Below are 13,317 nucleotides of genomic sequence, written 5' to 3'. Positions count from 1 at the left end.
AGCCAGGCAGATCTCTGTGAGTTCAAGGCCAGCCTGGCCTACAAAGTGAGTTCCAGGACAGCCAAAGCTGTAACACGGAGAAACCCTGTCTTGAAAAACAAAACCAACCAACCAACAAGCAAACAAACAAAAGAGTGGGGAGATCTTTGAACAGATATAAATATACATGTAGTAGACCCTGAATTTCTAATCACCTTTTCCAGACAGATCCCACAGTAGACCGTAAGAGCAAAGACATGGGTATTCTAAATAGATTTTATTTATTTATTAAGGGTTTTTTTTTAAATTTTGTATGCATTGATATCTCCCCTGCCTGTGTGAGGGTTTCAGATCCCTTGGAACTAGAGCTACAGACAGTTGTGAGCTGTCATGTGGGTGCTAGGAATGGAACCTGGGTCCCCTGGAAGATCAGCAGGTGCTCTTAACCGCCAAGCCATCTTTCCACCACCTAGGGGTATTTTTTTTTTATTTTTTTAAAGATTTATTTATTATTACAATATACAGTGTTATGCTCGCATATGTCTTTGCAGGCCAGAAGAAGTCACCAGATTTCATTACAGATGGTTGTGAGCCCCCATGTGGTTGCTGGGAATTGAACTCAGGACCTCTGGAAGAACAGCCAGTGCTCCTAATCTCTGAGCAATCTCTCCAGCCCCCAACATGAGTATTTTTAAGCAATTGGTGTAGTGCTTTAAAGTGGGGACTTTGCCTTCTGCTTTATTAATTCCAGCACTGGCTGTTGTACGGGCAAACAGATTTGCTGTGAAAATCAATCCCATTTCAGCCTTTGTTTTGTGTTGTGTGTGGTCGTATTGTTCCATATGTCCATCAGCATTCCGTTCCTTAAAATATTTTAATTACGTGTTTTTGTCTTTAACTGGCTAAATACTTACGTAACGTAAGTTTATCACTTCACCCATTTCACATCTTCACTAACAATGCCAAAGTGCACAGCTTTGTAGTTGAGTACATTCATAATTTTGTTCAACCAATTTCCATACTGTTTTCCATCTTGCAAAACTGAAACCCTAGATTCATTAAACAACAACTCCCCATTCTTTCTTCCTACAGTTCCTGGCAACTACCATTCACTTTCTGTCTCTATGAATTTGACTACTCTTGTTACTTTATATAAGTAGGACAATACAGTATTTGTTCTTTTGTGACTGTATTTGTAGCAGTATAATGTCTTCAAGATTCATTCAGGTTGTAGAACCTATGGGAATTTCCTTCTTCTTAAAAGTTACTGAATTTTCCACTGTATGTAATATTCCATCTTTTCTTTGCCCATTGGTCTGTTGCTGGACATTTCTATTACCCCTACCTCTGGCTGGTGTGAATGATGTTGCTCTATATAAATACATCTTGAGATCACACTTCCAATTCTTTGGGATGTGTATGTACAGAATTAGAATTGTTGGACCATGCAATAATCTTTCTTTTAATTTTTTAACAACTTCAGTGCCCCACTGTTCTGAAGAGCTTTGAAGAGACAGCTCTTCTACATTCTCCATAGATCTTGGACATGACTTCAGGGCAGCTAGACCATGGGAAAGTCTGTTATGGGCTCTATATGACAGCTCCAGGGAAGTAGCATGTCCCCTCCCTTCCCAAACGACCCATCTAATAAATCCTGGAGCGCTGGCCAGGGCAGACCTTCTACACAGCCTCGAGGCATTTCGGCTACTCCTCCAGCCAGCCTGCAAAGATGGTTCCCGGGACCCCTACCCGAGCACAAGGCCCAGGGCTGCTGCAGTCACTGCTGAAACTGCCCTCCTCAGGTAGACCTGCTCTTCTGCACTGCAGCCTGGCGCAGCTTGAGTAGTCTCCCAGTCTCTGTTGTTAGCAGGGCCGCCGCCCTCAAGTCAGCATCCTGCCCAGGATTGATATAGCATGAACTTTACTCCTTCCTTCCTTCCTTCCTTCCTTCCTTCCTTCCTTCCTTCCTTCCTTCCTTCCTTCCTTCCTTCCTTCCTTCCTTTCTTCTTCCCTTCCTTCCTTCCTTCCCTCCCTCCCTCCCTCCTTCCCTCCCTCCCTTCCTTCCTTCTTTCTTCCCTTCCCAGTCTGTATCTATTGCTGGAGGCCCCGCTGCCTCTTCATCTCTAGGCACACTGGCTGGCAGCATGGCAGCGTCTACCCCTCTGAATGATGAAACAGGGAGCTAGCAACGTCACGTGACCAGGAGATGATGATTCTCCTTGTGGACTCCACAGAAACCCACAAAGGCCATGAGGAAGAAGCACAAGATCCCCACAGGTAAGAGGGAGCCAGGAGTGCCTCCTGGGATCCACTTGCCGTCCTCACTGACTTCATAGAAAATGCCTAGTGAGGGGTACACACATCAGGCTCCCGCGTCTTCGAGATAACGAGTTGATGGGGTGAACATTTTCTTGGAGAGAGCAGTAGCAGAGGGGCTGTGGCTTAGTGAGGAAGGCTTTCCCTGCTTTGTCCTTGTGCTCTCCAACAGTGGTCCCAAGGCCCCCGGGACCGTCTCACCCGCACCACTGGCTTCAAACACGTGAGGCGCATCTCTTCTCTGCAGAAAGGGACCTTGGCCTCACAGTTCTTGTACCTCTCGCTCAGAAGTAGACCCCATTGCTTGCTGCCACCCCCAGACTCCAGGGAGATCCTTTGCCTGGCTGTTTCTTTTTTCTTTATCGGAATGAGGAAGGCAGGGCCCGGGCTCATTTGAATTGGGCATCTTGTGCTGGGCACCTAGCCAGATGAGTACTTCCTGCTTGAATGACTTCATCAGGCTGATGTTACCATTTTTTGTGTTTATGGAGAACCAGGAAAAAAATAAAATTTGGTGTCACAAAGCAGGATTGAATTCCAGAGGATCTGCTCATTTTGATAGCAAAGAAGATTCTGTGGGACCAAATCGGTTTTTTTTTTTATACCCCATTGAACTTTGGACAGAAAGGTATCTTTGTCAGGAGATGCATGTAGCAGAAACTCATTTGAAATAAGTTTACACTAAATTACATATTTATGGGGTAGGACATTTGTCAGTGTTTCTGAATACAGGGAAAGTTGGACAACCAAGGCCTCAGCATCAGGGGTCTCTGGACTTTCTCTCTAAAGTCTGTCCACTGCTGAAAGCATTAGCTGGTGCCTGTGTTTTAGGCATTCTCAAAGGGCAGACCCTCCGTGACTCTGAGGTACCTTCTCCCGTATCAGGCATTTGCCTCTAGTCCAATCAGCCGTAACCAAGAGTCATGAAGTGAAATAGTGGGCTAATTCTGTTATCTACAGATGGTTCAGGTAGCTAAAGGACCAAACCGAACAATGACTACATCCACAGAGACCGGATCTCACTCTAGCTGTCTATCGGACTTGGCTATAAGTCAGTGAATGCTGCTGGCCTGGTGTGTTTGGGAGGGTGGGTATATTTATTACTCTCCACAAAGCACTTTGAGAACCTTGGCTGAATCACTTTTTCGCTGTTAGTGTAATTCCCCGGCAGGGGTTCATACGGCTTCATGCAGCCAAGAAAAATATGTGACATTTCTATAGGCCAGTTGTCCCCTTGTTTACAACCAGGGCAGCCAACCAGGAAAGGAGAACTGAACTATTTATTCTCAAATGCTTGCTTTCAGGGGGACAGAGGAAATAGGAAAAACATTTGTAGACAGGCCATTGTGTTTGCTGCTGGCTGCTGTCCAAGACTTATGAAAAGACTGCTCTCACAGAGTAGAAGCTTTGTTTTCCCCATAAGAAATTGTTTTCTCTGTCTGGGAAATGTGTCACATTTCTTCTGTTTCTAAGGTTAACAACCTGGATGTCTGAGGAACGTTATCTCCCTTCAGAGCAACCTGATTTTGCATTTCATACAATTCCGGAGTTTAGACGTCGCCTGCCGGTGGGTGAGTTTACTGTCCCAGAGGCAGCAGGCATCCTGGCTAGTCTTATACTGCCATCATGGGGGCGCTGCTGGAATTTCAAGGTACTTAGAAAACTTTGTTCATCTCAAAAGTCAATTTTCGGAAGTGAAAGTGAGCAAGTTAATTTTCCATTATATTATTTAAGCAATATGATTAGATTTAAACTTATAATTGATCAAAACCCATAAGGGCACAACCTGCCATCTGGAAGGCTTTGAAGGGGTAGAGAACTTTGGCATGTGTGCTTGAATTACTTTAAATATGAAAAGATTCTCCAAAGATCCCTATGGTGAAGGCTTGACTCTCAAGTATTGTAATGTTAAAAAATGGGACTTGGAAAGGTCAGGAGTGTACTAAATCCACTACTGACTAGTGGATCAATCTGTTGGTGGGTTCGTAGTTGAATGGGTTACTAGCAATGGGGCCCAGCTAGAGGATGTAGGTTACAGGAAGAGAGCCTTTGAAGCCTCTCTCTCCCCCATCCCTGCTCATGTCCTCTGCCTTCTGCCTGCCCCAAGGTGAGGTCAGGGAATCATAAAAATACATACTGCACCCCCCCTCCATCCTTCATGGAGCAACCAAGTAAGTGTTTAAGTCACTTTCAAATTAAAATGTGAATCACTGGAAATGTGACTGGGGCCTAAGATTTTTCACAAATCGTCTAGTGCTCTTTATATGGCATCAAAATATTACTAATGATCACCAAATCAAGATCTCCTTGGACTGGACAAATCACTAAGTTACTTCACCCGACCGTGTATTACTCCCTTCACCAGCAAGGGTGGGAGTGATGTCCTGTTGCAGAAGGCTGTAGTGGAGATCAAGGAGATGCTGCGTGTTAAGCGTGTAGACTCACGCATCACTTGTTACCAGTGTGAACGCCCACAGAGGTAATTACAGACTAATACACAGTTACAGGAAGTAATGCTAAAACAAAACACAAACAAAACCCCCCATGCACCCTTGGCGGACACACACGTCTCCAGTGTATGTGGCTGTCCAGGATGTCCAGGGTCATCAATTGTAGACTTGCCTAGTCTTCCCTCTACTGTGTTTCGTGTGTTATCATCGTACACAGCTCTGTCACTCTTGTAGGCGTGTGTATTCACAATCCTAGTCAAGACACTGAGCAGTTCCACCATCCACAGCATCTCTTGCACTGGTCTACCTCTTCTAACCACACCAGTTCATCTCCTGTATCCTCACTGACTGTCCTGAAGCTCCAGTGGCCTAACTGACATAGGGCTTTGTTTACTTAGCGTGATTCACCGGGGACCCATGCAAACTGCGGCTCACATCAATAGTTCATCCCGTTTATTACCACCTGATCTTAGATGGTAGAGATGTACCACTGTTTGCTGAACAGCCCTTGAAGGGTAGCTGGGTTGCTTCTTGTGTCTGGCTACCAGGAATAAAGCTGCTATAAACAGGCCTTTGTGCAAACAGGACTTTCCATGTCTCTGGGACAAATGCCTTGGAGGACAGCATCTGGGCCAAATGATAATTACATGCTTAGTATCAGAAGCTCTCACACTGTTTCCCAGAGTGGCTGTTACCATTGTCCCGACCAGCAATGTAGTTACACTATTTTGTGTTTCAGTGTTTCTAGTAAGTGTGTAGTAACATTCACTGGGCTACATCCTTTTGCCTTCCCCTAACAGCTAGTAATGTTGAGCAGCTTTTCCAGTGTTCACATGCCAGTTGTTTCAACTCTTTCATAACTAGTCCTTCAGATCTTTCTCCTGTTTTATAATGGCATTGCAGGTCACTAATGAGTTGTTGTGAGCTATCACTATTGATGTGTGTGTGTGTGTGTGTGTGTGTGTGTGTGTGTGTGTGTGTGTGTGTTTTACATTTATTAGAGACAAAGACTTTGGCTGTTTAATTTTTAGTATAAAGTATCAATATTGGATTGTGAGCAACATGACCACTTCAGTAGAATATACAGCAACCACCATCCACAGAATGGTGACCAAAGAGTATCCCTATGTATGATCCTTAGATTACACATGAACTGTGACAGTGTGGGTCCATGCTTAGCTGTGTTAGGAATATGCATTATGTTCACTGAGGCAATGTTAGAAATATGCATCATGTTTATTGAGAAACATGCAAAGATGAACCTTTGAAAGAAGCCACTGTGACATAACTGAGTTAATAGAGATGAGACAATTACAGACCTAAGACTAGGAAGAAATGTCGATTAAAAGACTAGGGAACAGGAATCTGGACGCCGTTGTCGTTGTGGGGTCTCCTGGTTCCACGGGCCCGTCTTCGCCATGGTGAAGCTGAGCAAAGAAGCCAAACAGAGGCTGCAGCAGCTCTTCAAGGGCGGCCAGTTTGCCATCCGTTGGGGCTTTATTCCTCTCGTGATTTACCTGGGATTTATGAGGGGTGCAGATCCTGGAATGCCTGAGCCATCAGTTTTAAGCCTACGTTGGGGATAAAGGACTGTTTGGTCATCTGGATTTGGAAGCAATCCAACATGGAAGGTGTGTACTCTGGCTGGATAAGAAAGACATCGTTTCAACGCATCTGTGGCAGAGTGGAGTCTGTACTGACTTAAGATAGACTGTCAAAATAAATATTTTTAACAATGTTAAAAAAAAAAGACTAGGGAACAGCAGAAATGAAAAGAAATATGGAATATTTTCCATGAAAGGGCAAATGTTGAGCTATTAAAAAGTTTTTAAAAATGTAAAGTACTAGAGTAATTCAGAATATTTTGTGAACAAGAAATTATGCTAGATATAAAGGTAATAAAAAGATATCTAGACAAATGTGTGTGCAGGTTAGTGCATGCAAAATAAAAAAAAAAGACTAACAAAACAACAGGTCCATGTAGCAGTAGTGAAAGTGAGCCCACGACTTACCAGCTTATGTTAGACTATCTAACTATAAGAACATTTATATCTAACTATAAGAACAGAATTAAAGTACATCTCAATATGGAGTTTCCCAGTCCCAGGGGATCCAAGTGCCCTCTTCTGGCTTCTGGGGTCACCAGGCATGAATGTGATGTACAGACATACATGCAAACAAAATTTCCATACACATAAAAATAAAAACTCAATATGGAGTTTCACTTTACAACAAGCTGTTCAGAACAGGTCAATGAATTGGGGAGTCTTTGTAAACTAAAACAGACAAGACCAAAACTCGGAAGGAGACTGCATAAAAAGGTACCAACTGAATAGATGGTAGCCCCTAGCTTCAAAAGGAGTAAGGTTTTCATGAGAAAGCATGTTGGCTCTGGAGTAAATCCGAGAGAGTAGTGAGATCTTATACATTTTGAAAAGAAGAAAATCGAGGTTTAGAGGGAGCAAATGGCAACCCTCGTATCAGACATCCTGGGAGGACTCAGACCAACGGCCAGCTTTGGGAGTCTTCGCTAGTCACTCAGATGGGATTGTGTTGTGGACTCGGAGCCCATGAGAACACCCGGAGTTGCTGGAGCTGCTGTGGTAAGGGGGAACTGTATTCTGAGAAAGCACAGGCCAGCTGTGGCAGTCTAGGACTTGAGGACATAGTGTCACATCTTGGACATTTTACTATTCAAGCAGACAGGTTGTTTTGTTTTGAATTCCAAGCTATTAGGCACCAGGCCTTTCTGCCACCTACACCCAACTGCTCTAACCATGCCCAGCACCTCCACCTCCTGAGAAGTCTGAAAGCATTGGAAACACCTAATTCTATTTTATCACAAAGCAAATCCAAACCCAAACCCAAAAGGACTCTAGGAAACTCACTAGGTCCCTATTTGAGAGCTGACTAAAAAGAGAAAGCTCTTGCATCGCCCTCCCCTTCCCCAGGAACCTCAGCTTTAGCTTTCAACATGGCTGTTTTTTTTTTCTTGTTCTAATTTCTCATTGCATCATTGGAAATGTCTCCCATTTCAAAGGAAACTCTTAAGAAGATACATTAGGCTGGTTAGAGTCCTGTAGGGTGGGGTGGGGCGGGGGGCATCTGTAACAGAGGTGTGTCCTCTGAGAGGGTAACAATGGGGTAAGGCTCCACAGAAGAAAGCTGTTTCGTTTTTATTTCCCACCCGTGTGACTCTTAGAAACAAAGAGGTTAGATTCGTTATTTATCTACTCACCAAACTAGTATATGAAAATATTAGGGTTTTGTTAGGAACATAGTCAAAACCATTTCTGTGTAAATTAAAAACACCATTTTGTGTGACTTGGCACAATGTGATGTCTGAGCATGTCACCAGGCAGTTCTGATAAGTCCTAGGCAGGCCAGGCCCAGCTCAGATACAGCCCAGCCCAGGACTTGCCTTGATATGCTAACGAGCTAACTCGAGGGTGGTGTTGATGTGCTAGTGAACCAGCAGCCCCAAGCTGTGAGCCTGGAGAGCTCAAAGCTACCGCATGATGAAATAACACAAAACCTGGAACTTTGGAAACGGTCTCCAGGATTGCGCTGTCGTGCTTCTGGGACACAGCTTCTCCAGCCTCTGTGTTGATACCCATCTGCAAGAGAGCTTGAGACACCGTGTGTGGCCCTGACTTTAGTGACCCTTGCACTTCCAGCGGTGTCACTGGATCCACACAAGCCCCCCTGTCAGCGGTCTTGAGGAGCTCCTGGGACATTCACCAGGCCGTCCTCCCAGCCTGCCACAGCTGGACTTCAAGATGAACGTGGGTGGAGCCTGTGTGTCCCCATGGGGTGGGCCAGAATGCCAACACCCTGTACTTTTCAGCACACCGACTCATCACCCAGATTAGGGTAGAAACCCAGCCTAGCATCGCAGTTGATGGCTGGGTTCCAGTCAGTGTTCACTGTGGAGGAGTAACTCCTAGGAACCCTTTATGTACTGAACTACGAGCGGAGCCCGCACAGGGCTCTCCTCTGCTACGATAGTGTAGTGCACTTCCCCACTACACTGTTCTTTCTCTTCCATCCTTCGCCACAATTCCTTCCCATGATGTTTAGAGTGAAAAGGGATTCAGACTGCTTTGGCTTCTCCTTATCAGGCAGTTCAAGGATGCCCCTTTCCCAGCTGAGGCAGGATCAAGGTCTCACTCCCAGAACTGGTTTCCCTACTTCCTTCCTGTTGCAGACTGAGTGTGTCTCCCCTCAAATGCCTACCTCCCAATGGGATTTACAGGTGGGACCTTAAGGAAGTTGGTTCAGATGGTGGTGGCAGCTTACGTGAATGGGATCAATGCCCTTAACAGAGGAGACCCACACCATCCATCAGATAGGTACTAAGTTAATCTGCAAGTCAGGAAGTGCCCTCACCAGGAAGGAGCCCTGCCTGCCAATGCGTGAGCCTGGACTTCCAGTCTCCAAAACTGAGAAACGATGTCAAGCCACGGAGTCTGCGATGTTGGTCTGGCGTCTGCACCAAGACACCTTTCAGCTTCTCTATCATTTGGTGTGAACTCCAAAAGTGTTCATGGAGAAGGTGGAATGCTTACACAATGGGCATAGTGGAATGGGAGAGCAGATGGTAGACCTCAGGCACTTGTCTTGGGGGAAAGATGATGACCTGAACTAACCTCGAGGGGAGCTCATGATGAGGACCTCTGAGAGCCCGGTGACCAGGCGGCTTCCTGGAAGCTGAGAAGGCCCCTAAGCTAAACTTTGAAAGACTCAGCCATCAGAGGTTCACCACCATCTTCCTTGCCCATTAATCCTGAGGGAATATTTCACCTGTCCTCTGCAGGTTCCTAATACACTTCCTACTTGGGCCTGACCTTGCCAAACCCCCGACACCTGTGACAGCCAATTTTTCAATTAGGCATTGCTTTAAGAAGGCACAGCATGCTCCATCTCTTGAGACGAAAGAGGTATCTTAGAAATAAGGAGGATCTGCTCACCACCACAAGGGATATGCCCCTGTGACCAGCAGGTAAAAAAAGGCCGTGTCTAAATAAGAGAACAGAGTCCAGGCTTGACCATGGTTTAAGGTTTTTTTAATGCTAATTTTTATTTGAAAATTATGTATAGAATGTCTTGATCATAACCACCCTTCCCTCCAGCTCTCCCCAGAACCCCTCATCACATCTCCCTCCCAACTTCATAATCTTATAGTTATGTATTTATTTTTAACTCAATTAATGCTGTCCATATGTGCATGGCTGTGGGGTCATCCACCAGGACATGGGGAACCTACCAGTGGCCACACTCCCCACAAAAGTAACTGGTCATCTCCCAGCAGCCATCAACTACAAATAGTCCCTCTGCTAGCAGTGGGGCCCAGACTTCCTCTTCCCGGAATTTTTAAGTGTCTTGACTTGTGCAGGTAATTGACAGCCGCTGTGAGTTTATGGGTGCAACAGCCTGTTATGTCCAGAGGACAGCATTTCTACCCATCCTCCAGCTTTTCTATTCCTTCTGGCCCTCTTCTGTGAACTCCTGAGCCTTAGGCAGGCATGTCGATGTAGCTGTCCCATCTGCAGCTGAGCACTCAGTGGCTTATTCCCAGCACTCTGAACAGCGATGCATCTCTGCACTAACCACGGCCCACTGTGGGCACAAATCTACAGGTATAATCTAGAAGGCACTCTGACTCTGTGATAATTTAGAATAACAGCAATAGGTTCTCCCCCGGGCTCGTTAACTTCTCTAGCCATGGCATTGATTTCCTCCTGTGGAGCAGACCTCCAATCCAAGCAGGTCTCCCCACTATTATTGCTCCAGGGGGCCCATCTTGCCTGGCAGGTGGGGTTCGTAGCAGGCGGAGTCTAGTCTACCATTGGGCGAGATGATTAATATCTTTTCTCCTCTAGCAGCCTACATAGCCCCTTGTGGCACTAAAAGCAAGCAAGCAGGGAGAGAACTTCCTGGTCAGTTGGAGTTCTCTGTGTCCTGCAATTAAGGCATGTGGATCTTCACCAACAGGGTCTTACCACCTTTTAGGTAACCAAGAGCAATGGCAATTATCTGCATCCTTTTGGGTACCACTGGGCCTCTCTAACCATACAGAGAATCCCACGCCTGGCACTGAGATTTTCACTTAATAACTTGTCTTCTCAGCATTGTTCACCAGTGTGGGGTACTTCCACCCAAACACTTTATTTTTAATTAGCTTACAAACCAGTGGGGGCTCAGAAGTCTTCATGTATTTTTACCAAAGACAAAGCATCATTCATTCTTGTGTTTATAATTTGGCTCACAACCCTGAACTGTTTGAATGGTACAGCTCATAAGCTGGGGGTCATACTTGCTGTCAGGAGTGGAGAGGAAGAGCATATATGACAGACTGAAGTTTGCCTGGTTTAAAATTTAGCAAGAGAACAGTCTAGGCATATCCTGAAGTCGTGTTAATGCTTTAAGTTGATGCATCTGTGACTTGCGTGTGAAGTGGTAATAAATCTTGTTATTCATGCGATCAGCACAGACCAGCATCACATAGGAGCTTGTTAGCAATGTAGTAATGTGGACTCCACTCCAGGTGATGTAGATCACAGTGCTAAGTGCTGCCAAGAAAGTCACAGCCCGAAGTGTGTGTATTGCCCATGGCAGGTGAGCAAGGGAAAGCCCTTCAGGGCACACACTCCTTCACTAACACATGTACCTTCCATATGTTTTTCCCTTTATTTGCAGCTGAAATTCTGATGGAAACCCAGCACATCACATCTATAGGTGTTCTTCTCTCCCATTTCAGCCTTTCAAACCTGTGAAGCATGATCTTGAACTAAGCATTCCCATTTTCCTTCTTAAATTATCACCTTAAATTGAGCATGCTTGGGAATGTCCCCAAAGGACTTTGCAGAATGAGGTCCCTGAACAAAAAAAAAAAAAAAATCCCTTTTTGTGATAATTGCCTGATGATTTGGAAATAACCCTCCTGTTATACATAACGTCTCTCCTTTACGTCTGCGCTGCATCATCTTAGTTTTGTACTCAAGGTGCGGACCAATAAAAACCTATTACCTGAGCTTAGTCTACGTGGGGGATGCGATGTGGACTCAGACAGGCTAAAAATAGCTCTGCAGGGCTTGTTAATTCCTCAGTCTAAGTGTCTCTAGCATAGACTACATTTTCCAGGTCATCACTGGCCCAGCAGCATGAGGGTGGCTGAGAGTGAAAGGGAAATTCTCTTCCTGAGGCAAAGCAGTGTATAAGCCACAGTTCAAGGTCTATGTCACTCTGCAGGTAGGTGTGGGTGAAAGCTGAGGGAGATCCACCTGTGCTGTGGGATGTTCTGTATGCTGTGAATGTGTTGCTCTGATTGGTTGATAAATAAAAAGCTGATTGGCCAGTAGCCAGGCAGGAAGTGTAGGCGGGATAAACAGACAAGGAGAATTCTGGGAAGTAGAAGGCTGAGTCATGACACCAGCCTGCTGTCCAGGGAGCAGCATGTAATGGCACACAGGTAAAGCCACGGAACAGGTGGTGACATATAGATTAACAGAAATGGGCTGAGTTTAAGTGTAAGAGCTAGTCAGTAGTTAGTCTGAGCTAATGGCCAAGCAGTTAAAATTAATATAAGCCTCTGTGTGTTTATTTGGGTCTGAGCTGCCATGGGCCTGGGTGGGACTGGAGAAAACTCCAGCTAGACACCTATCTTTATTATTGGTTCTCTTAAAGGGTTGGAGAGCTGCAATGATGAAATGACACCTCACAATCAGGCCTAATTAAAAATCTTCCCACGCTGGGTGGTGGCGCACACCTTTAATCCCAGCACTCGGGAGGCAGAGGCAGGCGGATCTCTGTGAGTTCGAGGCCAGAGAAACCCTGTCTCGAAAAACAAAAAAACAAAAACAAAAACAAAAATCTTCCCAACAAGCCAGGGTGGCACACACCTTTAATCCCAGCACTTGGGAGGCAGAAACAAGTGGATCTCTGTGAGTTCGAGGTCAGCCTGGTCTACAGAGTGAGTTCTAGGACAGCCAAGGCTACACAGAAAAACCTTGTCTTGAAAAACAAAAAACAACAAAAATCTCCCCAATCAAGACTAGGCATATTGGCACATGCTTTGAACAGAACTAAGGAGGTAGAGCCAGGTGGGTATCTGTGAGTTCAAGGCCAGCCTGATTCATAAAGTGGTATAAACCAGTAGCCAGGCAACATAGTTAAAAACAAAATCCAAAACACTAAAAAAATGGTCCCAAACCCAAACTTAAAAACCCTTAAAACCACTCATACATGCACAAGCTTTTGAATATGAATTCCATTTTTTTTTTGTATGAGTGCTGTCTGCATGTATACCTGCACACCAGAAGAGGGCATCAGATCCCATTATAGATGGCTGTGAGCCACCATGTGGTTGCTGGAAATTGAACTCAGGACCTCTGGAAGAGTAGCCAGTGTTCTTAACTACTGAGACATCTCTCCAGACCATGAATTCCATTCTTATATTTTCTTATACCACAAACATTTTATCCTTTTTACAACCTGATTTACATAACAAAACTGTAGAGGAAAAAAGGACTTTAGCTTACCAAAATAGATGAAATATAGTCAGTCCTAGTCC

General features: G+C 45.1%; 1 protein-coding gene across 1 annotated transcript; it reads left to right on the top strand.

Moving 5' to 3' along the window:
• The first annotated feature begins 6,087 nt into the window (after window positions 1-6,087).
• Window positions 6,088-6,481, top strand: LOC128095883 (mitochondrial import receptor subunit TOM7 homolog). Its single transcript, XM_052714928.1, has one exon. The coding sequence runs from the start codon at window positions 6,164-6,166 to the stop codon at window positions 6,329-6,331; it is 168 nt and encodes a 55-aa protein (XP_052570888.1). The 5' UTR covers window positions 6,088-6,163; the 3' UTR covers window positions 6,332-6,481.
• The last annotated feature ends 6,836 nt before the right edge of the window (window positions 6,482-13,317 follow it).

The sequence above is a fragment of the Peromyscus californicus genome, unplaced genomic scaffold (assembly GCF_007827085.1).
Source record: "Peromyscus californicus insignis strain IS unplaced genomic scaffold, ASM782708v3 Scaffold_11__1_contigs__length_118956290, whole genome shotgun sequence".
NCBI lineage: Eukaryota > Metazoa > Chordata > Mammalia > Rodentia > Cricetidae > Peromyscus > Peromyscus californicus.
This window is presented reverse-complemented; position numbering and strand designations above follow the sequence as displayed.

Bases quoted from the DNA above. Each gene is read 5' to 3' on its own strand.
- LOC128095883 (XM_052714928.1), top strand. From the start codon at position 6,164: ATGGTGAAGCTGAGCAAAGAAGCCAAACAGAGGCTGCAGCAGCTCTTC.